This window comes from Rhineura floridana, chromosome 1 (genome assembly GCF_030035675.1).
Source record: "Rhineura floridana isolate rRhiFlo1 chromosome 1, rRhiFlo1.hap2, whole genome shotgun sequence".
NCBI lineage: Eukaryota > Metazoa > Chordata > Lepidosauria > Squamata > Rhineuridae > Rhineura > Rhineura floridana.
Genome location: NC_084480.1, coordinates 79628480 through 79655109, shown reverse-complemented (window position 1 = coordinate 79655109; position 26630 = coordinate 79628480). Strand labels below are relative to the sequence as shown.

At 40.9% G+C, this 26630-nt stretch overlaps 1 protein-coding gene across 1 annotated transcript in view; it reads right to left on the bottom strand.

Annotated features, from left to right (window-relative positions):
* The window catches only part of PRR16 (proline rich 16), a 108331-nt gene extending 88216 nt beyond the window's left edge, over nucleotides 1–20115 (bottom strand). The window contains exon 1 of the mRNA XM_061624743.1: nucleotides 19131–20115. Within this exon, the coding sequence (XP_061480727.1) occupies nucleotides 19131–19310 (180 nt within the window). The 5' untranslated portion in view covers nucleotides 19311–20115. The remainder of the gene's footprint in view (nucleotides 1–19130) is intronic.
* Between the last annotated feature and the right edge of the window lie 6515 nt (nucleotides 20116–26630).

Here is a 26630-nt window from a genome sequence, read left to right as displayed (position 1 = left end):
TAGTCGTAACTGTCATTTCTTGTATATTTCTGAAATCTATGCATTGAGCCTTTAGGAGAGTTTGCTTTAGCTGTAGGGTTTTTTTTCTCCCTACGGATGCTTCTTAGTCTTCTGACAAGAGTCTTTGAGAACATTTATTGGAAATAAATGTGACCAATTTGAGGTTTCTTGCTGTTTCCTATAGTGAGATGAGTGTTCTCTTACTAGATTTTTTCTTTATGCATTTTTCAGGAACTAACAGATTAAATCTTACAGAATGGTAATATTATATTATTCCCTTCATGTAATTTCTTCATTACTAGAGAATGGGTTCCGCCTCCTCTCTTTCACTCATGTAACAAGACAACCTTTTTGTAATCTAGACCTTCCACTCACAATTACTGTGGCCATCACAGTACTTTTTATTAGGTTTCTTTTTTCAAAGGATGAGCAAAACTATGCTACTAGAAAAGCCAAATCTTTGGAAGGAGGTTAGAAAAATATTTGTAATAGAAAGGCATGAAAATTTAGAGAGGGATCTCATTTCCCAGTAAAGAAAAATCTAACACTGTGTCTCTTCAGTGGAAAAAATGAATCCATACTGCAAGTATTTGGAATAACACAAAAACAATGAAATATGGATTTGGAGAGTTACACATTGTAGATCATCATCTCCTACTCACAAATTATCAGTTTCATTAAACAATTATTTAACTGGCATCAATTTAGACCTAAACCTAATTTAGTTATCCCACACATTGCATTCTCATGCTTCAATAATACATTTGAAAATCACATGGACTCAAGTTCATGTCTTACATACACAAAACTGCCCAGATTAAATATAGTTTAACACTATTACGTTTCTTCATTGTTTTCCACACAAAAGCTCCAAGAAAGATCACATGCTACATTCCAAAAGCCTCATATTACATGAGTACAATTAAACTTGTTACTTCCTCAGCTGGAGTTCACTCCTTCAAAACAATGAGTAGAACATGATAAACAAAACATTGCCATATCAAGGGCAGAAAAAAAAGTAATGCCTCTAACTTAAGACTGCTTCAGATAACATTTTGTACTTGGCTGAAGGAAACTAAATGAAGAACTGCAACATTAATTGTGAATGTTAGTTGTGAAGAGAATCAGGGGAAAAGATCAGATTCCCACAAACTGCCATTTCTGATGCACATGTGCCTGTACAATCTCTCCCCACCCCACCCCTCGCATGCAGGCTTTGGGGCTTGTATCAAAGTTACTTTAAACCACAATTCCCAGTTCTATCCAAAGCATGAAACTGTGATTTGTGGATTCCAAACCATAATATAAAACCAGATCATAAGCAGTGAATCCAAGCAGCAGCTTCCTGTTTACAAACCAACATGAGAAACAATGTATTTTAACCTGAGATTATGGGTTGTATTCAACTAAATTCTACTCAGAGTAAACCCATTTCAATTAATGAACCTGTTAGTAATGTCTATTAACTTCAGTGGATCTACTATGAGTAGCACTAGCACTGAATACCACACAATGAGTTGGTTCCATCCAGATTCAGTTCAGTCAAAATTAGACTAAACTGATGAAATCAATGGGACAATTTAGTAATAACTAATTAAGTCCCATTGATTTCAACTGGTCTACCCTAAGCATCGCTAAATCTGGATCCAGCCAACTAATATATACAAAAGCATTCTTCAGTCTTAGAACAGTGTTTAAGCAGAACTCCCTGTTATTAGAAAGATCTGACTTTTAAAATATTTTGATAATACTATTTATTTATTTATATACTGCCAGTTGATACAATATAACATGGTGGTATACTACAATACATACAATAAAATATAAAACACCATAAAAACAGTTTAAAAATCATTACAATGACTAGCTGATCAAAAAAATTAAACGGTTACATAGGCTGTCTACCAAAAAAAAAGGTCTTAAAGAATGATCAATAATTAATAAGGATCAAAATAGCCAATATCACTACAACCCATGAACTACTATTAATGCTAATGCTGCAAAACAGCAAATTGTTATATTATCTTTGTGATTTGGTCATGTATTGAAATCTCTCTTTTTCTCCAAAAGTATATCAATGTAAACCACAAGAAGAATATAAAGAAGAAACAAATATCTCACTTGGGAGCATTTTGTACATATTAACAAGATTAAACTGGAAGAAAATTTGTACGGTAATCCCTGTTGATTATTATTACTAATACCATAATTTGTAACACTGGTATGTTTGTTCAACAATAGAATAGGATACTTCTATTGTCAACAATTATTCAAAACCTGTGGTAAGAGTGGCCAACTTGTTTCATAATTTCCATACTATTTATTTGTAAAATTTCCCTTCTAGTGCTCAACAATTTCACTGGCAGTTGAACAAAAATACTTAAACAAGGTTTTGAGAAAAATCAGTAACAATTATTCATAAATACTGAGTAGAAGACCCTGTTCGCTAGGTTATATTAAAATTAATAAGCAGCTATGCAACTGCCAAAAGTTGACAATTATTGTCTTGCAGATACACACATTGACAGTTTATCTCATTAGCAGACCCACGGTAACTGCAAAATGTTGAGAGTTTACAGCTTGGATTAAAAGATCAGATCATACACCATTTCCAAAATATCATATGTAAGATTCTGTGAAATCCTCAGATCATGCAAAAAAGCCAATCAGGTTGGAAAGTTTCACTATTTCAGAGCTGCTATATATTTCCTACGAAAATGTTCCACATCCCTACAAGTCTATGTCTTCTCACTTTTTACTCTTGAACTCTCAAGACTAGGCTGAGCGAAAAATATGTGGCCATGATCCAACAAAGTTAGGCATGCTAAGTGTACTGAAAATCAGTGGGCTTAAACATGCCTAACTCTGTGTTAGACTGTATCTATAGAGAACCTGCAAGCTTTCATCTGGGAGACCACTGAGAGCCAAGTTATAACTCATCAGTTCCAGTAAGTCCCTAAAAGCCCCTTTGCTTTGTCTCTTATTAATCCAAGGACCTGTCCTATTAAATGCATAGAGCAAAAACGAAAGCAGCTTGGCTATGTACTAAGTTATGGGAAAAGAGGAAGTTGTGGTCAAGAGAGATATTTCACATAAAGTGTCAGTTTAAACTGAAGAAGTAAACATCCCATTAAGAGGGGTTTTTAGCGTAAAAAGACTGAAAATCTGAACTGCCCGATATGGAGATAAGATGATACCAACCTGGCACATGGAGGGGCAGGGCAAAAAATGTATAAGGTGACCACCCAGAAAATGTAAGATAATGCTAAATATGGATCTTTCCTCTGCTTTGTGGTTATGACATACGTATGACGTGTAATCCCTTTATAATGCTTTGCTTGGCATATCTTGGGGAGAGAAGGTTCTTGGCAGCCTCTCTCCCAATGGGTCCATTGGTCTGTTATTGTCTCTCGATAAACTCTATCCTTTGGAGCACAATCAATTGTCTGGAATTTCCTTCCCCATCACCCTTCAAATGTGCCTTTCTCCAACTAACTGTGCTGGGAAATATCTCATAATTGGTAAATAAACTATTATGAAACCCAACCCAATAGGTTGATAAAAGATTTAATGTTGGCACCTCATCATTTATGTAAGAGTCATCTTAGATATATCGTCATAATCAAGATAGCATGCATAGGACAAAAGCATTTCATTTTTGCTGAATCCATCAAAGAAACAATGTTTAATAAAGTTAAAAATGTGTATGATTGAGCAAATTCAGGATTACAATGTACTATCTAAATCTATCATAATGACTTTAGTCTTGAGAGTTTGACTGACATTATTGCAGTGTAATTACCCTGTGGTGGTAATATTATATCTGGGTGGTACCTAAAACAAAGCTTGGAAGTAATTCATTATAAGTAACGAATTACTTGTAATTCATTATAAGTAACGAATTACTTGTAATTCATTATAAGTAACGAATTACTTGTAATTCATTCCTTTTTTGAGGATGAGTGGGTAATTCCTTTACATTTTGATTGTAAGTAACAGGAGTAATTTTACTACTTTTGAGGAGTAACTAATGTTTCCAGCATTACTTTTGGGCATTACTGGGAGGGGGGAAGCAGGGGAAGTCTTCTGCTCCTCTGATCTGTGGATGAAAATCATGTGCCTCAAACTGGGTTTCTGTGCAGTGTCGCTCTTCCCTCATGCTCTATGGGTGGGTAGGAGGCAACAAGGGAGGAGGTGGAAAGTGAGACAGGGTGGAGTGAAGAAAACAACTGTTTAACTAAATGGATGGTAGTGGTGAATGGAGTGGAGGGAAAAATGAGCCAGAGGGCAAAAACATGGATAAAGGAGAAGGAGGCAGCAGCAGAATGGAGATAAAGAACTTGTGGAGGTGAAAGATGACAACATGTGTGTGTGTGTGTGTGTGTGTGTGTGTGTGTGTGCGCGCGCGTGCACTTGGCACACAAAGTAGCCTCCACCACCCTCTTTGGCTACTGTGCTGCTTTTGCAGTATTTTAACTTTTTTGCATCTCAGGGGAAAATGTTTGCTCGGGTGAGTGTCCCTTAGTTGGTGGCAGGGCAAAGTCCAGAAGGTGGTTAAGTGAGAGAGATTATACTAGCTGGCTGAGGGGGGGTGCACTTGGTTTGACGTGCAAAGATATGGGTAGTGGCCTCTGCCTCCCTCCCCACCTCCCTTACCAGCGGAGAGACCACCATTGCTATCTTACAGATTAAAAGAATTATTCTACTTCATCTGTATGTGTGTGTTTATTTTTAATGTTGTTTTAGGCTACTTCAATGTGCAGCACCCAAGGCCAGCACCTTGTAGGCGTTTCAGTAACTGAAATGTAATTATAGTGGCTCCTTTTGAGAAAAAGTAATCAGTTACTTTCAGAGCAATTGTAATCGTAATGGTAATTACTACTTTTTGGGCCATGTAATTGTAACTGTGATTTATTACTTTTTAAAAGTAATCTTCCAAGCTCTGCCTAAAACACAGAACTCTCAGAGTATAAGTCCATTAAGTGGAAATTTGTGTTATCATTCATAAAGTTGGGGGAGGGATAACTTCACAAAGTTACAAGGCAAATTTGAAACAGAGTGTGGGCTAAGCCCTAACATGGCTAGACGATCCATAATGAGATAATGATCATTCTAACCATCATTATTACATAGGCCTAGGGATGGTGGAGATATTCAATTCAGTTTGCATTTAAAGCCGGATCTATGAAATTTGCACTTTCCAAAACAATATAAAACTTAACAATCTATTGAAATTTGCACTTATCCGAATTTTGTCATGCAGTTCTCCAACCAATGTTCACAAAAATGCATATATTAGGGGAAAGTCTGCATAAAAATGAATACATTAGTGAAAATAACATACGAAAATGAATTATTTTAGGAGAAATTGCAAAAACAATATACATTTCTCCAAACTGCATACACAAATGTGTTTGTTAGGATAAATTTGCACTAAAATGCTGAAGAATCTTCATGACAATTTTTTTTTAAAAAATGCAAATTGCTGCAGAAATGTGGAGAACTGGATTTAAGACTGGAAAAATTAGAAACTGAGAGAACTGAAATTGACAGAACCTTCCATCCCTACATAGGCCTAGGTTCTGCAGAGATGAGTGAAATTGACTCTTTCACACCTCCCAGATCTACTTCTCATGTCACTGGTGCCAATCAGCACATATATGACAGAACAAACAGTATAAACAGCATCCAGGTAACAGCTCTCACTTTAGAATACTTACGATAACTTAGCCATCTGTACAAAAGAGTACTCTGGATTGAAAAATATCTGTTGATGTTGTTAAAAAGCTATATATTTCAAACATCAGCATACCAATGATGTGAACGTGTAACAGTGAAATAGGCGGTTAAATAGACACACACACTAATTATACAGGCTATGGTCTGAAGGCACATGAGGCTAGCACCCTGCTGAAGGTAAGCAGGGTCAGGTGTGGTCAGTGCCTAGATGGGAGACCACCTGGGAACCATATGTAGGCTGCCTTGGGTTTCTATGATGAAAAAAAAGGCAGGGTATAAGTGACATAAATAAATGAGTGGTGCATGAGCACTATAAAAGTGGAACAGAAATCTTTGTATAAATACCATTTCGCCCTTAAAGATTAATTTTATTATTTGCTGAGTTTTGCATAGACATACAACAAGAAAACTCTTCATTCAGGTATGCCAAAAACAAGTAGCAGCAGCAAGCGACTAATCAATTTATCATCCGTGCCTGCACATGTAAAACATTATAAACCACAGCTTTCTCTGCTGTGTATATAAAAAAAAATCCATTATCATAAGATTCTAAGTATATTTGTGATACGAGATGGCTCTGGCCTTCAATCCAGTTTCCTGGCAAGTGCATGAACACATGATTCACCAGTAGGGTTTATAATGTAGGCAGCATTCCAAGGGAGGGAATACTGTCATACCTATACTTTGCTATTGTTTGTTTGGTTCACCACTGACAGCTGCCAGACTGCATGAATACAGCACATTTCAGCTCAGAAGGATGTCTTGCTATGGCAGTATTACTTTGTTTGAAAACCAGAATTTATATATGCTCTAATTAGCTCACAATATACTACACTTTGAAGTACTTTATAGTTGCACAAAAGGGTTGACTGCAACTGACACAAATGTTTATAAAATAAAATAGCTGACACTAAGGTGGCAGTATGCACCATTCTGTCAGGTTACATAATGCTCATGGTCCGCACCAAAGATATATGCTGGTCTTTTGTTTCAACATAGATTGATACTGGAACTAAAAGCCCTTGCAGATTGGTGCACAGAAGGGGCAAAATGATTTCACTCAGCTTCACTTTAGAAACAAATGCATTCATGATCATCATAAACTATGAATGAGGAGGTTAGAGGCTGCTCATGATCTTTGCTCTTTGTTAATATTGCTACACATCTGAAAGAATTTCACACTACTGTATTCTTAGCCTACTTCCACATACAGTGAAGCCGGCCCTAAATGTCCAAAGGGAGGCCAGAACAGATTTCATGATGTGTGAATCTCAGCAAAACCCAGGAAGCATTTGCTTCTCAGGTGCCATAACACAAGGGTGTCTGTCAAAAAATATTCTTAGCATATGGAACAGGAAAAAAATGACGGCTTAATAAGCAGTAAGCATGCAGAGTAGAAGGGTAATCTCAATACTGCCAAATGGAAGAGTGAGACGTGCTTCAAAGAACAAAGAGATCAGATAAAGGTCACAAAGAGTCAAGAGCCCACTAGGAAACTTTACATGTAATTGATTTGATGGACTTTAGAACATAACACAAGAGCTTGGTTGGGCTATGTTCAAACATGCAAAATTCACTCTTGGGTTTTAAACAGCTAGACTAATGACAGATTCCTTATTGGAATTAACATCCAATCATCACTGGATCCACTTGAAAGACACAATATAGGACTGCGATGCCAAATATACTCTGTCTGTGCATCTTGCCTCATTCAGTTTCAACTGGAGCCACAGTTTCAAAGGAGCTATAAATAAAGAAATATGGCTACTATAAATACAGTGACCCAGAATTACTTTTTAAAAGACAGTATTAGAAAAAAGCATGTAAATATACAATACATAAGTTGTCAGACCATTCATTTCCTGAACATATTATTTATTTCTATCCCACCTTTCAACCAAACATATCAAGATGACTAACAATGTAATTAAAACAACATAATTTCAAGTATAAAGTGTGGACTAAAACTAAAACAGTATGTTAATGTGCTTACTTGGGCTGATTGGAGGACCAAGGGTTCACCATTAAACCAATTGAGGCTTCTGGACTGTAATTAAGAGAAGCCCCAGATATCACACAGTAATGTAACCAGAAGGTTACAAGAGCATGAATGGCCAAGCCAAGGTCCTATTTCTCTGGGGAAGGGTGCAAATGGCATGTGCTGCAGAACTGGCAAAAGATACTCCAATCACTATCATCGCCCAAGCATCCGGGTGTAGATCTGGATGCAGAAATACTCCCAATCTGTGAACTTGTTGCTTTAAGGGAAATACGATCCCATCCAGAATAGGCTGAATACCTAATCCAGGACCATCAACCTCTCAATGGACAGTACCTCCAACTTGTCTGGATTAAGTGTCAACTTGGTGCTATAACATCTGGGTTCTGCTCTTAGTTTACATACATTGGAGTACCTGTTGCAAGATTTGCAGTGATGTGAGGTAGAATGTTTTCCAAGGTTTTTTTTCTGTAGAAAATTTTCCATTTCATAAATTCATTAGTAACAATTAATGGATGCTGATGGAAAAGAAATATTAGGAAAGCTTGGCAGTTTCTAAGTTTTAAGTTTGGTTATTAAATACAAGTAAAACAAACATGCTAAATTAGATCTACTAAATTAGTAGGGCAAGGGTTAGGAACTATTTGGTTCCAGATCTTTATCTGGTTCCACCCCATGGGCCAACTTTGACAAGTGGGTGGGACAACCCACCTGTCAATCACATTATGTCAATATGATATCACATGATTGACATATGGGTTGTCCCTCCTACCTGTCAAAATCCCTTATGCAAGTTCCCAAGTGCTCTACATTCAGCAGGCTGTTGGGCACTTGAAAGCCACAGTACAAGGTGTATCACCACCCCTATGTTCAGCAGAATGGGAAGCATCAAGCCAAGAGCTGGCAAAGTGTTTATTTCTCTCCTCCCCATCAAGTGATGGGGAGGAGAGAAAGAAACTTGCCTTTTGTAAGCCAAACATGCTGAGTTATTCCCCATTCCCCGAAATGCCTCCACTTGTTCTGAATCAATATGAACCCTGCCACATTCATGTTTGACCCCACCATGCACCCTTGACCCCTCCCAGTCCCCTTCTTGCTCCTTTCTTCCCAAACCTGCTTATGTGGCTTCAATGATGGCAGGAGCAAGTCTTACCACTTCTCCAGTGCTAGTCAGCTACACAGCCCATGGTTACAAGCAGAACTTGGAAGTGCAGTTTTCCAAATTGCTAATGGGGATGTGAATAGTCCTTGAGAAAACATTTCCGAGATAGACTTGTGCATGGTGCACTGCAAAACAGCACACCACATACTGGGAATGGGAAAGGAGGAAAGAGACTTCTCTCCTTTTCTGCGTTCTGCATGCTGCTGCTGGAGTGAGTAAGGTTAGGGTTAGAGGGAGGAGGGAGGGAGGGAGAGAGGGAGGCAAGGAGTAGAATTTTTGGCAAATTGAATTTAAATCCAAAGAAGTGACAGAAGCTGCCAACCTTTCTGGGCCAGTGGGCACATTTGGAATTTTTAAAGATTGTAATGGATGCCAGTCACAAATTAGCTGCCATGGAGTGTGGCATAACATAAAATGTACAATCCTGGCATTCAATGCAATGTGGGCAGGTTTAAAGGGACGCATTCTATGTAAGAGAGGACAGGTCAGTACAAAGAGAAATTGAGCAGGAAGTTCAAAGTCTCTCCTGCACTGTGGATTTGTGAAGGGACATTTACTGAGATATTTCATGGGCACCAAAGGAGGCACTAGCAGGCACACTGGTGTCCATGGGGGCCATGTTGGCAATGCCTGATGTAGGGGTTGTTAGGCTAACTACATATTGGAGGTGTGCATTACAGGTCCTGAAGAAATCCAAATCTCAATATCTTCATTTATATTATCCCATCCTAAGACCTCATATATCATTTCTCAAATGCCAGTAACTGTGATTTCAGCCCCATGAGGAACACTACTGGCTGCCTGTGTAAATAAAAAGATTATTAGGTCCCTCTTCTTCATGTTCTCTCCCCCTAAGCGGCACTGCACTGCAACCAGTGATCAACTGACAGGAATTGCAGTTGCAGAGAAAGAATGAACCCCATTTCCTCTCATTGTTTTCCCATCCCTGAGAATCTACTTTTCTACCTCCCACCCAATTTTAATATTTATCTTGGTCCAATATTATGGCCCATTTGAACCTCTTTTGTTTAGTCCATATAAATATATTGGATGACGAAAGATCCCACAGAAGAACAAGTGAGATGTTCATGTGAGATTCAGCATACTACCTGTTCTGAATCTGGGCCAGTATTTTCTGTTTAAATTGAAATGGAATAGCAAGTAGTTTAAGACACAGAAAGTTATTCACTAAATCAATAAAAAAACAGCTAGTTTGAGGCAGAAATGGAAAATTCATGCACAAAAACCACAGGTTTAATGGCAGGCAGTCAACTGAGCAAATTGCTAGTGCAGGCAACACTTGCATGAAGCCAAAATAATTGTGCACAGTAGCCATTATTTTTCTTGCATACCAAACAATATAGATATTTTCTATTTTGTATCAATCTCAGCAGAATATTGGCAACAGCTACTATGTCTGCTCCCTTTTGATAAAAAGCTAAAGCACATTCATTAGCTTACTAGAAGTTATGCAAATATTTCATAAATAACTTTCAAGAATTTGTCCTGGCTGATGAGATTTGATTTCCACAGAGATATTTACCATGTGATGCAAGAAAATTCTCTAGTGCTATGAAATGAAAAACTAAAATACACATGACATTTTCAGAAAATTCTGGATGGAAAAAAGAAAGTCCAGGAAATGACAGTGTCAGAAGAACTAGATACAAGTCTGAATGATTTCACTGCTCATCTTATTTTTGTTTAATTTCTGCATTCATTAATTCCCTAAACACAAGCTCATATTTCTTAAGTATATGACGTCTATATATTTCATTTGCATAAGTAGCAAAAATGTGCATGGGGAAATTGTGCATTTTGTCAAGCACCAAAACCTCCAAACCTAAGATATGCGGTTCGGAAACATGAAGGCTGAGGATGTATCTTAATTAGAATGCACCAACTGACTCCTTCCTCAGGAGTGCAAGATGAGGCCCATCACCACCTTTCCCACACAGATACTGTGCATGCACTGGTGCAGCAGAGCATGCACATCTATTTCCCCTGCCTTCAGGAACTAGGAATCCAGAATGACCCCATGGCCACTGTCTTTTCTGTTGATCTTCTGAATACCAAAACTGGGGTAAGATGAAGGTCTACAAAATAAGTCAGGATAAGAACTGGATCTACCTAGTGGGCCAGATCCTTACCTCTCCCCATGAGCCAACTGTGACAGAGGGACAAGTTATTTAAGCTCATCTGCCCACACTTGACATCAGGTGTTGGACGGGTGGGTGTGGTTTGAGGCAAATGGCCTTTCAGGTCAAATTGGGAGCCATGTCAGGACTAATTAGGCCCACAGGTCAGAGGTTCGCAACCCCTGTGGTAAGATATTTCATTTTCTATGCCTTGGACATCCCTTGCAGCCCACATGCAAAACATGAGAGCACAACAGAAATACACTGGGCTTGAGGCACAGTGACACCAGTGGCACTTCCAAGTGACCCCAGCCAGCAGCAGCCAACACAGTCCTGGACCATAACTGCATGGGGCTGCTGCTCTATGCCACAGGTTAACTATTTCCAGCTGGAAGCACTGACTTAGGGGGCCCCATTACAACAACATTTGAAAGCCATTGCTCTTGGCAATTTAGACAGCATGGGACAGAGATCAAATGGTCGAACAAAATATAACACTGATGTTACCAGGGGCTTAACCAACCAAACACTTTGATGGTTAAGCTTTGAACACCCCATATTTCAGCACTCTAATGGAAAACCTAGATTTCTTTGAAAGTAGGTGTGCACAAACCCTAGATCTCATTGCAGATTAAATGCATGATAGAGAAAGCTCCATAACCCCAATGCTTGTTCATGCAGCCCACCAGAGTGGAAAAACTAGTTTATATCATCAAGTATTTTTGAAGTGGACTGGTGACTGACAAGTGACATGAATTATGTCTCAAAGTGAGTGACTTAACAGTATATTATAGGATAGGTCAATAAAATTCACAACAAATCCTGAAGAAGCTAAAGCTGTAAGGAGAATGTACATACTGTACTATCCCAACAAGAATTATATAATATTCTTTAATCTTGGTACCACTTTTGCTCACATTTGAAGATATACACAAATCCTATTAACTATTATTATGTACTTAGTGCTATCCACACATATAGCATTTCAAAAATAACAACAAAAATACAGGTTGTTACTCCAAGGAGCTTACCATCTAAAATTCAACATAGGGAAGAAATAGAGGAATTGGAGGAAGAGGAAGAGGGGGGTAAATAGTGGAATAACTATTCAGTTCAATGCAGTTACATATATGTAGGGTTAGTCTGAGAAGAGAATGAAGACTGAGGGGTTAAGGTCCTAAAATCTTATCATATACTTTCCTTTCTCTTGCAGGAGATTCCCACAATTGTTGTTTCCACAACAAGGTGGTTTTTTATTTTTACAACAATTTCTTATCTAGGACTGATGTGGTAATAAGCTGGAAAATCTGAGCCTCAGTTGTATGCTCTAGTCTGCAGGGGGGCAGTTCACATGATGGACTGCTCCATCACAGTCCTTCACATACAAAAGTACATTGTTTGGGAAAAGGCTAGATTAGTTACATATGTGTGGGAAATGACAGTCTCTGACTTATTAGACACATTGGCTCTCAGGTATCATATTTTTACCACACATTCCATACATGCATAAGCAGCTGGCTCTAGGCACTACAGTTATGATTCATCTTTTTCAACAGGCCTTGATTCTCAGAAGAATTATCTACTCTGAACATGACTTTCCTGGGAGCAAACCACCACTGACAAATAAGTATTTCCCTAACCATTGTCAGCTACCTCTTTGAGATTTAAACTTTTCTCAAACTGCTACACTATATCCTAACTCAGATTATCCTGAGGGTTTTCAGCAGGGATAAGGAACCTGTGGGCCACCAGATGTTGTTGCAATTCCCATCATCCCTAATAATTGGTTATGCTGGCTAAGGCTGATGAGAATTGAAGTACAACAACATCTGGAGGGCCACAGGTTTCACACCACTGGCTTACAGTGCATTCCTGTACACTACTTACAGTAGCATATGACAGGAGTGAGCAGATGAGACTACGCTGTTCTCCCAGCTTCCCAACACTGCGCATCACTGCCTGTTGCCGAGAGGGAAGCTTTGCATGGTGCAGCGCTGCGGTGGAGATAATCCACTGCTCCTGACGCAGCATCTTCCTCAAACCAAGCTCCCCACTGCCTTGCCCCTCCCCCTCTCATTAACCAGCAGTGACATGCAGTGTTACGTAGCTGGGAGGGCAATGCAATCCCACCCACACAGCCCCGCCAGCCACTACTGATTGCTTAGAAGTAAATGCCACGGAGTTCAGTGGGGCTTACTGCATCCTCAGTAACAGTCTCAATGTAACTGTAAACCACATCTTTTTCATGTATGTAGCAGTAAGTTATTACATAAAGATTCCTTTGTGAACAACTATATTTAAGTTATGCCATGGTTCCTGGAAATGGTGAGTTTCTGTCTGTACCATGAGGACTAAACATTCTGTTGTTTCTGCTCAGCAGTAGAGCATATGCTTCGCATGCAAAAGGTCCCTGGTTCAATCCCTGGCATCTTCAGGTAGAGCTGAGAAGGACTCCTCTCCTATCTAAAACCCTGGAGAGCTGTGGTCAGTGAGTGTTGACAATACAGAGTTAGATGGACCAACAATCTCAGTATATGACAGCTTCCAAATTCCTAATAAAACGATCAGATGAAATCATTGTCTGCCTTCCTAATTATCTACTAGGTCCTGATTCCAAGTCAGTCCCTCCATTGTTCTTGTGGAATGCTTGCTTCCTGGCAATACATTTGTCTACAGACCCCCTTTTCCTAGCTTTTAATTTTCTATGTGCAGGGTTGTTGTTGCTGGGTATGCCCGTGATACTTCCTGATCCTCTACAATGAATGTGCAATATGCCATCAGCATTAAATGTCCTTTTTAAAAGGATGTCGGATTACTTGCTATGTGGTAAAGCAACAAGAAAACCATGCTTCCTGTATGTATTCATGGGTAGGTACCATTTAGTTATTTTCAAAATTGTTCAGTGAAGCTAGACATATGTTTCCACTTTAAAAGAATAACTAACACATTCTTTAGGAAGAAAAGTTGAGGGGGGGAATTATTTTGAAGGAAAACATGAACATTTGTCCATTTGCACTGCACCTCGACCCAACAACAAAAGGGGGTATATTCCTGAATTAAGGTGACCTTTTTTTTTAAGACAACTAAACATTCTCCTGTTGATTTAAGTTTAGATTCAGAAGCCAAATGCCATTAAGCTACTATCTAAAGACATGGAAACAAGTCCATTAAAATCATAGGGACTTACTTCCTAGTTAAAAACAAAACATGTGTATGATGTGATTAGGCTTTGGTATCCATAAAATGCACATATCTTTAATGTACAAATGTTCTTAACATGTATCAGTTTTTAAAGTGCCAGAACATGAGGCCAGTGTCATATTCAATCTTCACCCCATCCTAAAATCAGATGACAACCTGGATTAGGAGTCTCCATCTTCTCTACCATGGCTTTACTCTTCAGATTCAGAAGATTCTCTCCCAGGACATACCCTATCAACCCTAGCAAGTCAGCACATGTAGCTCTCCTCGAAACAGTGCTCTGACATTGCCTTGCTGGAACGTGACTGTAGCACAACTGTTGCTACACCACTGTGCTAAGAGGTTCCACAACTACAGCCTGCATCTTTGAGAGCTAAGAGCAAAGATAAATCCATACAGAATAATCACCACTGTGGCCATGTATGAGCTATAGCCCTGAGGAAGGGAAGTAAAGCAAGGTGTAGGCCATTCCTGATTCTTCTCAATGGTGTTTTGCTCTTCCTGTTAAATGGCAGAGATGCCATCATTAGAGAGAAGCAAAATAAAGCTGGTGCCGGCACTCAGGACACAGGCATCTCATGCCCTACTGATGATGTCTGCCTGACTGAATAATAAATACTTATAAAGAGCAAATATATAGATCCTTAAATTTGCAATAGATGAATCCAGAGGCACTTACTCTGCTGGGGGAAGGCTCCTTCAGTAGCAGCCAGTGGGGCAGTGTGGGTGAAGTGGCATTGCTCTCCTAGCTTCCCAACACCATGGGTCACTGCCACTGACTGAGAGGGGGAAGGAGAGGAATGAGACACACAGAGCTCGGCGTGGTGTGGTGCATAGCACCAAGAGTGTTGGATTGGCTCCACCACAGTATGCGAAGCCCCCCCACACACACATCTCCCCTTCTGGGTCTGTGGCAGCAACCATGGTGCTGGGAAGCCAGGAGACCAATGAGGCCCCACATGTGCCGCCCCACCAGCTGCTACTGGGCTCCCTGAATCCAACCCAATATCTTCAAATATATTCTGGTTTAAAAAAAAAAAAAGCAGAAGGCCAGTATTTTTTTTTAAAAAAGAGTGCAGTTTCTATGTCTTTGCTTCCAAAGCTAGCTATTGAGACATGTTCTGAAGGCACATTATGCAGTACTTTAGTGAAGCTAAGCTGGTCTGAATTTGGTGCTTGGGTGGGAGAGCATCTGGGAACCTTACGTACACTGACTGACTTCCAGGTAGGAAAGTGGAATGTAAATAAAATATAATATATAAATACACAATCTGGTAGTTAAGTCCACACATCTGTTGCTGTCTTGCTTAACAAGGCAATGAATGAGCCTGTGCAGCAAGAGGTTTTTAAAAAAAGAGTCAGACATTTCAGTTGTCTTCAGAAAACTTACGACAAGACATGAGAGATGGACTCATGAACAGTGTTTTTAATCTTCTCCTACTGACTGTTTTTTAAAAAACAAAATGCTGTTTTAAGTGCATAAGTTGTCATTACAAGATGTAGCCTTTCCTAACAGGCATGTAGCTTCACTTTTTCCATGAAACCATCACAACTATAGGAAAACTACTCCTGGCAGCAAGCAGCAAAGTCCATGGATTGTTGTTGTTGTTATTTTCCTCAGTGATGCAGGCAAAGACTAAACAAGTCTGCTTACCTAAAACCAAGTCACAATGAATGACAGATCACTTCCACTTCTAGCAATCAAGGAAAGTCTGAGAAAAAAAGCAATTCCTGGATCCTAAAAAAAGTATACACACTACAGTAAAAGTTGTGGCCTGTTTGAAATTTAAAGAGAATATTGCTACTATAAGTCAGAGATGAGCAATCTGTTTTTTTCTGCCAAGGGCCATATTCGCTCACAAAAACTATGTCAGGAGCTACTCGCCAGCAGTGGACAGAGCCAATAAAAGATAGAGCCCAAAACAGAAGAGTTCTGGATTAGGTAAACCAGAATAAAGATTGTCCTGCTTCAATTTTCACCATGGCTACCTCGGATTAGAATCCCCAATCCTATGCAGGTCTACTCAGAAGAAAGTTCCACTGAATCTGATGGGGTTACTTTCGAATCAGAGAATTTTTTATTTATTTATACAATTCATTTATAGACTGTGAATTCATCCAATAAGGATCAGCAGATCAATACAGTTCAATCTATATCAATTTATTTTTATCAAATAAAATGCTGACCCTTTCCATTGCTCTGAAACCTCACAGGGGAAAGAGAAGGAAAACCACTTTCAAAGGCCAGGAAAAAATAAGGAGAAAATCAACAAGAAGGAAGGGATGGGATGAGATGAAACAATGGGGCAGCTTCAGAAGGCAACAGTATTAAGTGAGGTTGGAGGGGCACATGTGGCCCCCACACCACAAGTTGTTTATCTGTTCAGATAAAAATATCAAACACCCACAAATACTTGAAAGCAGAATATACACATACTGGCATATTTGCAAGGATAAAACATAGTGAAAGTAGGGTTGTTGGAATAAAAGAAATGTATTTCTGAACCTTTTATACAACTTTCTCCAGGAAATGAAAATTTGTTTCTGAACTCTGTTAAGGGGAAAATAATATTGTTAAACATCTATGAAATTAGGAAACAGAGAGAAGAGTCTTGTGTAATGCAATGTAAAGGATTACCAAGCAATGCACACGTGCTTTCGACTTAAATCTCAGTCTGTAATCCCACCATCTGTGCACCAGTTGTGCTGCACACAAAAAAACTAATAAAGATCTGAGGAAGCTCTAAAAAGGACAGATAAGTTATGTTATTTGAATCGCAATGTTTTGCTACTTCAGAGCATCCCCACAGTAATTGCATTCCGTCTGCAAATTAAGCTACAGGAGCCAACATTTGACACTGGATAAGGAAATATTATATCCATTCCTAAACTACAGAAGATAAGAAGATATTCTGCACAACATTTATTGTATGATTCAAGCCTGAAAAGGAAAATCCAGAATGTTTCCGGCAATTATATTTCCAAATATGGGAAGTGTCTGTTGATGGTTGCAACTGGTCCATTCTCCACCCTCACTCAATTCCTTTACAGTCCAATCCTATACATGTTTACTAAGAAGAAAGTCCAAATGATTTGGACTTATTTCCTAATAAGGGTGGTAGCCTTTGCACCAAGTAATCCTTAAGTTATATCAGCAACTGATTTATATTTGAATTCACTTTTGTCATCCAAACCTATATGATTCAGAAACCAACTCTAGGATGTTAAATGCTAAGTTTATAATGTCAAACAAAATGAAGAGAGATAATTGCTTGCTGCTATCCACAGCCTTTCTCTTTGAGTTATCCACATACCAAATCATCCTGTACAAATTTGTCTAAAGAGGAAAAAATGTACCCTGCTGAATTTTGACAGCTGTTGATTAAATATATAACTATATGGAGATTTCTTCTGCTTCCAGGGAACTAAAAACACCATAATCTGTCACAGCCTGTAACCATCACAGGAAAAACAAGTCTTTTAAAAACCAGTTTAAAAAAAGAAAAGAATCACCCCACCTACAAACTCTATCAAGATAATATCCCACCATTCTACATGATGAAATACAAGGAAAGAATGCAGATGAGACTATATACTCATTTAAAGAATAGGTATAAATGTATTGCCATCCTGGGCACTTTCAGAAAGTACAGAATATAAATAACTTTAGATCATGGTATTGGTAAAGTCATCAGTTCAACAGGGAACTCTGAATTGTGTCCAGATCCCTGTGGGCATGTTTGCTTTGCTGGCATTAAGAATCAAGGATCATTGTAGTCTTTATGCACAGAAGAGGCCATCCGTGTTGAGACAGAGGAATTTGGGAAGGAAGCAGGAGCATCCAGTAAGACTCCAGTCAAAATTCAGCAGAATCCCTCCAGGGCCTACATCGTCAGCATTCCCCTCCCCTCTTAGCGAGGAATATCCCCTTTTGCTCAACACGGGAACTTTAATGAGTTTGACAAGCTCAAAGCCGCCACCTCCCCCCAACCTCCTAAAAATAACATCCGCCACATAAAGATCAGAAATAACCACGGGGAGGGGGGGGGGGGAGAGAGAGAAGAAGAAAAACAAAGGCGTTAAGTGGCGTCGCTGCTGACAGAGAAGGAAGCATCTCCTTAGTTAATGCAATGACTAAACGCTAAATCTGGATCTCAAGACATTGGGATGGGAGAGAAAGAAGGAGAGAGAAATGCCCACACAGCCCTTTACACGAAGAGATGGAGAGTCACAGCTCCTCCTGCTGCCTCCCCCCCCTTACAAACCAAACTCCTGAGGGGGCGGAAATGGGGACAGCTGAGCAAAGCATCCCAGCCCTTTCCCCTCCCCTTTCCTCTCGTCCCAAACCACCTCTATCCGAGCGGGGGGGGCAGTCCTCTCAACTATTAGTCATCCCAAAGGAGGGGAGAAACACCCTCGAAGCCTGCGCGTCTCCTCATCTCACTCACATCCTCCCCAGAGGGTTGGAATCAAGAGGCATCATTCTGGAAGCGAGCCGAGCCAGCACGCCCCCCCCCCCGATCCCAGCTACTAAGGCCACTGAAAGGCTAAAGGCGGCGGCCGTTGCCTGAGATGTTTCGCCGCCACCACCCGCTCGCAAAGAGCGAGACACTAGTTGATTGCTCGTGGCCAGGCAAGACTCGAAAGTGTAACAAGTCTGACGCAGTCCGGTCCAGCCCGGCTCCTGCTGCTGCTACTACTACTGCCGCCGCCTCTCTACAGTTCCCAAAGAGTTGGGCCAGTCCTGCCCGGGGAAAACGCAAGCGGCGGACTGGGCTCTCCAAAATCCTCCAGAGCCTCTCTTCTGCCTTTCCTCCTGCAGGAACACGCCCCGCCCCAGGTTAGACGGGTGGGTGTTCTCTCTCTTTCTTTCTAACCCTCTTTCTCTCACCTCCTTCAGTTCCTTGGCCACGTCCTTCAGGTCCCCCAGGACTAATTCCAAATCGTCCACGATGATCTTGATCTGCTCCTTCACCTTGGCTTTGGAGGCTGCCGGCAGCCCTTCGGCTGGAGAGGACACCGACGAAGAGGTGGCGGAGGAGGAGGTGGTCCCCTTGGACTTGGCTGACATTCTTTGGGGAGGAAGCGGTAGGGAGGGGAAGAGGACGGCAGGCAGGTCAGGAGAGTTGACTGGCCACCGGACGACGACGATGCCTGTCCCTCTTCGGGCCCCTGTAGCTGCTGCAGCCGCTGCCTCCTTCCTGGCTGCACATCTTGGGCTCGGGTGCCCGTGGCGCTCTGCTGTCGGCGCGCTCTGGCGCTGCCATCAACTCCCCGGCAACTGCACTGAGCGAGAAAGCCCGGGCTGCATGCAGGCAAGGAGACGGGCGGGCGCTGCGCCTGCGCCTGCCTGCTTCCGTCCCTCACAGAGACGCGCAGGCACACAGACATGCAGGGCGCTCCGCTCGCCCAAGGCTCGGCCGGGAGGAGGCGGGCAAACCCCCCCACGGAGCGCACGGCGGCGGCCGGCAGGGGCACGCGTGGCTTTTCCCTCAAAACCCTCGCCACATGGCTCGCTCTTAAACCCCACAATCCTTTATAATCCTCTCGACGGTGGCGGCGCTTTCCAGGTTGTTGGGATGGGAATGGGGGAAGGAAGAAGAAAAGAGAGCGGCTCCGTTGTAAACTTCCCCCTCTCCTGCTCTGGGTGGATTTTTTTCTCTCTCTAGAACCTCCCGCTTTCAAGGGGATGGTTTTGCCCAGAGTCTGGAAAGGCAGCAGGAGACTGTTTATTTTCTCTGGTGACTGCGATGGGCCAGAGGTGTAAGTGCGTAAGAGCTAAGGGAGGCGGAGAAAGTAGGTGGCGATCATTCCTTCACAAGAGTCGCTTTCGTCCCTCCTTCCCGGGCTTCTGGCTTGGTTGCTTCCTGCACGCAGTCCCCGCTCAGATAAGAACAAGGCATTGGATACTGATTGTAGGAGATCATCTAGTGGCTCGGTGCATCCCTTTACGCGTAAAAGATCGGAAGCTTCTTCCAATTAGTTCGGGGTCAGAGAGAAAGAAAAGACGGTGCTGGCTGCATTCGCGGAGGGGGGGGATGAACTTCTCACCCAAATTTGGCGCTATATTTCTCAATTACGGCAGTTTCCCGATAGGGGTTGCCAGATCGCAGTCTGGCCACAGAAAAAGCTGCCTCTAACTTCTCGAATGACGCCTTTATTAAGGCTTGGAGCGCGAACGCCAATATTGCGATACAACAGCGATGCAGGAATGAGTGGTCATTATTATCACTTAGAAAATAGATCCTGCATTTCGGGAGGGTCGGAGGACAGGGAGACAACTACTGAAGTGGAAATTAGGAAATATTTACAATGAAATTCAAGAACAGGTCAAAATAAAGAAGACCCAATCTCGAGGGCCAGCCAATAGCATTCAGTGAGATGTATACTGCACACAGGATTCATATATGGCCCTGTTTACATGGAGCCCTGGATCCACACTTTAAAGGCTTTTTGCAGCGGGATTGATTTGGATGGTTCATATACGTCCATCCTCACTGCAGATTTGTGTGTGTGTGTGTGTTCACATGCGCTCACATTAACTGCATTCAGTTTTTTTCTTGCCGCGCCCCCCTATTTAAAATGTTAACTGAAGGGGTCAATCAATCAATCAATCAATTATTTATTCGACCATATGGTCAGCATAAACTGAAGGGGTGCTGTTTCCCTGTCTCCTGCAGGTAAAGTCTGCGGACACTGGGGGGTACTATTCTCCTCTTTTCTGCTCTTAGTTTAGTGTCATCCAGGCAAAAAACCCATTGCAGCATTGCAGGCTTCTCCCTCCACCCTCATTCCGTGGCTGCTTGGGTGTCCTACTTTGAAAAAACCGAACAGCAAACAGCAAAAAAACCCAATCGCAAACAAAAAGGGGGGCTTTAGCTGCATCCCTCCCTGCTGGTCACCTGGTCACGCTTGGGGGACCCTCTGCAACTTATGGGGTGTAGGGGTTTCAGCACCATGGAAGGAGAAACATGCTGTCGGAAAAAGCTCATCAAGTAGAAAAAGGGGATAAAAACCCAACCGCAAACAAAAAGAGGGGGCCTTTAGCTGGACCCCTCCCTGCTGATCACCTGGTCATGCTTGGGGGACCCTCTGCAACTTATGGGGTGTAGGGGTTTCAGCACCATGGAAGGAGAAACATGCTGTCGGAAAAAGCTCATCAAGTAGAAAAAGGGGATAAAAAAACCAACTGCAAACAAAAAGAGGGGGTCTTTAGCTGCACCCCTCCCTGCTGGTTGCCTGGGCATGCTTGGGGGTCCCTCTGTGACTTTTGGGGGGTTGGGGTTTGCAGCGCCATGGAAGAAGAAACATGCTGTCAGGGAAAAAGCTCAAGTAGAAAAAGGGGATTAAAAAAAACCCAAATGCAACAAAAAGAGGGGGCATTTAGCTGTACCCCTCCCTGCTGGTCACCTGGGCATGCTTGGGGGTCCCTCTGCAACTTATGGGGGTTGGGGGTTTCAGCACCATGGAAGAAGAAACATGCTGTCAGGGAAAAAGCTCATCAAGTAGAAAAAGGGGATTAAAAAAACCCCAAACACAAACAAAACGCAATCGCCTTAATGGTCGCAAAATGAAATGCTCTCAGAAAACCACTGTGACGTTGGTAGTGTGTGAATTAAAGGGAGAAATAAAAATTAGCCATTGTTAAACATTGGTAATGAAAGCTGTATTAATGGGTTATTAGGAGAAGACATTAGAATGGTTTCCTGACATTTTAACTGTACTTTATAATGGAGTACTAGTAAATGGGAAGCCACTGAGAAACTCTGAAGAACATCTGAAGTGCTTGTTGGGAGATAAAGAAATGGATAACTGGCTAGCAGCCTCTAGGAAATTGGGGAAGTAAGTTTCTATCTTAAAAGCATCAGGACTGTAGAATTTCAAGGAAAAGAGCAGGAAGGCAGTTGTCTCCTTTCTAAAACAAAATGTGCTTGACCCAAGTCAGAGAATTGCATTATAAACTACTGTCTTCAGCTCCACCACAAATTCCTGCAGAAGGTTCTAAGCTCAGTGGTAGACCACATGATTTGTATGCAGAAGGTCCCAGGTTCAATGCCCCCATATACCACCACCATCCCTTCTGATTTCTGAAACCAGGGAAAGTCATTACCAATCAATATTGAGAATACTGACTAAAGGCAGCTTGCTATGTTCATAACAAAACAGTTCTGCTTGGATAAAGCAACTCAGTAACCTATACCTGATCTGATGCAAAGAGCAAACTTCTATAAACGTTAAACATTTAATGAGAAATTCTAGTTTTTATTCTTGCACGATCCCCATAGGTGTATTGGAGAACAATGCCTTTTATTTATTTATTGTAAAATTAACTGTAAAAGACTCTCTTCCACAATTCTGCTTGGGATTGTATTTTAAAAAGATTAAAGTTGCATAACTTTTATTCTTCATAAGAGTTAGAAAATTTGCTACATTGTATTCATACTCATCTTTCAACAATATACTCATTCTAACTGCAATCACTTTCCTAAATTAGCCAATGTCTGTGCTCTGCAGGTGAGGGCCTCCTTCAGATACCATCTTATCAGGAGGTTCGTTCTGCACAATATAGGAAATGGACCTTTAGTGTGGCGACACCAACCCTGTTGCATTCCCTCCCCTTAAATATGAGGCAGGCACCATCTCTGCTATCTTTTCGGCACCTTTTGAAGTTTTTCCTCTTACAACAAGCCTTTATAAGTTGAGACCTTACTCCAGTCTGCATCTGTGTTAGAATTGCTTTTAATATGTTTTCTTTAATATGTTTTAAACCTTTTTTAAAAAAAATGTTTTTAACATTGTTTTGTTTTAATGTGTTTTCAGGTATTTTTGTGACGTTTTAGAGTGTTTTTGGTGTTTCTGTTTGCCGCCCTGGGCTCCTGCTGGGAGGAAGGGCTGGATATAAATCAAATAAGAAATAATAAAATGTGCTCTTGTTTTTAAAGTCACAGAAATCTAATAGATATACTTATCTAACAAAGGAAAGACGGACCTCATGCAAAACATAGCTTTATTTACTCAGAAGTAAATTTATTTATTTTTATTTATTATTTGATTTATATCCCGCCCCTCCTCCCAGCAGTTGCCCAAGGCAGCAAATCCCATAAAAGCTGCAATCCCATACACACCTGGGTGTAAGTCCTACTAAACTCAATGGGGCTTACTTCTGACTAGGCATTTAGTAGTAGTAAGCAAGCAAGCAATTAAATGTATATCCTGCCCTTCCTCCCAGAAGGAGCCCAGGCCAGGAAACCAAAACACTAAAAACACACTAAAACATCTTAAAAGCTGACTTTAAAATATATTAAAACATCATAGACATACATAGGATTGTGCTGTTTGTTCAATATGGTGTGCATAAGGAGATACAATTGTAAGCATACTTACCTGGAAGATTTGGCTATTATTTTAACTTTAACCATGAAAATTCTCCCATCAATGAAGAGCTCTATATACTATATTCACACAGTGCATAGTTTAACTTTGGAATTTGCTCCCACAAGTAATAATGGGTTTAAACTTGTATGGCTTTAAAAAAGAATTAGACAAATTCATGGAGGATAAGGCTATCTATGCTACAAGGCATAATGGCCATGTTCTCCATTGTCAGACACAGCATATCTCTGAATGCTGGTTGCTAGGAACCATAAGTGAACTCAGGTTTTACTTGTAGGCTTCCCACAGGCATCTGATTGGCCACTGTGAGAACAGGATGTTGCACTAGATAGGCCTTTGGCTGGTTCCAACTATGGTATTCTTATCTTCTTAAAGGAGCAAAACAAAAAAGGTCACCCAAATAAGCTGTTAAATGAATAAAAATAAACCTATTTAATGAACTAATATGTTTAATATACCTTGTATGGAACATACCATTAACAGCTGTCATCTCATTAACTCTCATGAGCTGAGCTAAGCAAAGTTAGAGTTGATCAGTAATTGAGTGGTTGAGACACTGGTAAAGCAACCAAGCTAATGAAGTGTTTGTTTCAATGGCTTCTTAGCTGTCGTTTTTACAAAGGAAGAATCAATACTGCATTTTGAAGTAATGCTAATGACTCATCTAGCTGCCAGAAATTTTTTTTTGAAACCCACATGAGTTTAAGCAACAAAAACTCATTGTTTTTCATGTGGATAATTTTTTTAAAAAAAATTTTACAGTATGTTGGAGTAGTGCACAGGACCGCCCAACTTATCATGATATATATTTATTTAAGAATTATTAGTTGTGAAGCCCTGCACTCTGAGATATATGAATACATATGTATGTATACACAGTGTGTGTGTGTGTGTGTGTGTGTGTGTGTGTATACACACACACACACCAAAGCTGCCCCTCCCCCCACATGGGTCACCAAAGCTGCACCCTTCCTCCCAATGAGTTGCCAGAGGCCTCCCCCTCCATCTTGGGGTTATGGTGGATAGCTCAATGAAAATGTCAAACCGTTATGCAACAGCCATGAAAAACACAAAAGGTATGTTAGGAAAAGATAATGAAAATAAAACACCCAATATTGTAATGCCTGTATACAAATCTACAATGTGATTGACCACACTTGGAATACTGTGTGCACTGCTGGTCACAAAGTCTCGAGAGGGATGTTGTAGAGCTGGAAAAGGTGCACAAAAGGACAACCAAAATGATCCTACAAAGAAGAGTTAAACGTCGGGGCTGTTTAGTTTAGAAAGAAGGCAAGGGGGAAAACAGGATAAGAGGTATGTAACATTATGTATAGTGTAGAGAGTGGATTGTGAGAAGCCTCCCCCCCCAAAAAAAAAAACCTCTCACAAAATACTAGAACCCAGAGTTGAGTAAGTGGTCAGAGATTCAGGGCACACAATATGAAGTACTTCACTCAGCAGCACATAGTTAATCTAAAGAATTCACTGCCACAAGATGTAGTGATAGCCACCAACTTGGGCAGCTTTAAAAGGGTGTTAAATAAATTCATGGAGGATAAGGTTATCTAATGTCTTCACCACCACATCATTTTTTGCCGCCTACCTCCCCGCTGAGCCTCTTGTCCAGCCAGGCCATGATGGTGGACCCGTACCAACTCTCCAATGATATAAGCTCCAGCGCCGGGGCCTCCCCCACTGGCAGATCCATCTACACCGAGTAGGCCCCCACCCCTTTCCTCTCCTTCCCTCTCAGAGCCTGTTGTTTCCATCTCTCCCGCGGGCAGACCCACCAACGCCAAGCAGGCTTCTACTTCTTTCCTCTCTTTCCGAGCCCATCGTTTTGACCTTTGCAATGATCTAGGAGAGCCGGAACGTTGACCACTTCATCCCTTTGATCAAGCTGAAGTACTGCTTACCGGGGACACTGTCTATGTTGGCAAAAAGTTGGACTGCTCCTGCTCCTGCTGCTTTTCCTGTATTAAGACTGGCAGATGCAGTACCAGCAGGACACCTCAGTGGTATCATGTTTTGATGTCAACTTATTGATGTAAGAATTAGTAGACAATGTCTAATTGTTAGGAATTTGTTAGGAAAGTGTTAGGAAAGTGTGATTTGTTGTATTTTCATTGAAAGGTGTTATTGTTGCCTTTTAATAATGTTATTACCTTGTTATTTAATTTTTGTAAATTGTACTTTTTTATTGATATATATTTCTATATTTGTGTTTATTTTTTGTAAGCCGCCTTGAGGGCCTTTTGGCCAAAAGGCAGGCTAGAAATAACAACAACAATAATAATGTGGCTAGTAGTTATGATAGCTGAATACTGCCTCCAAGATCAGAGGTAGCTTGCCTTTGAATATCAGACACAGAGGAACAACAATGGGAAGAGCATATTACTCTCGTATCCTGCTTGCCTTGAAGAATAATAACCATCCAGTGACAAGCCCAGAAGAATGCTTTATAACAGTCCACTGAAGCTGGGGGGTGTGTGTGCTTGACAACACAGAACACCAGCCTAATATATTAAACATACGTAAAACAAATATTTTTGAGTTTCTACAAGTGTTACGTTATGTTAGAACTTGAAGCCCCATGAACAGATTAATTTTGTTATTCCCCAGCTTTTAAAATCTTAATATTCTATAATAAAATATACACTGGAACATCTGCCTAGAATATTAGCAGAATATCACATTTTGTGCTGGCAGACTAGGTACTATGCCCCATCCAAAGGCACTTATTTTGGAACAGTCCCACCGTTGGGTGGAATGGGGCACCTGATTTGGGTGATCAGCAAACTTACTTTTTAATTTATTATTATTGTATTGCATATTTAATTTATTATTGGTTCTGGTGGCAAGTGCTTAAGGGATTTTCTACCTCTGACACAAAAATAACTTGGCCAATCTCAGATACTACGTAGTGTGTGTGGGGGGGTGGACATTTGGTGTTCCACCTCGGGCAGCAAAATGTTTTGGGACAAAACCGCACTTA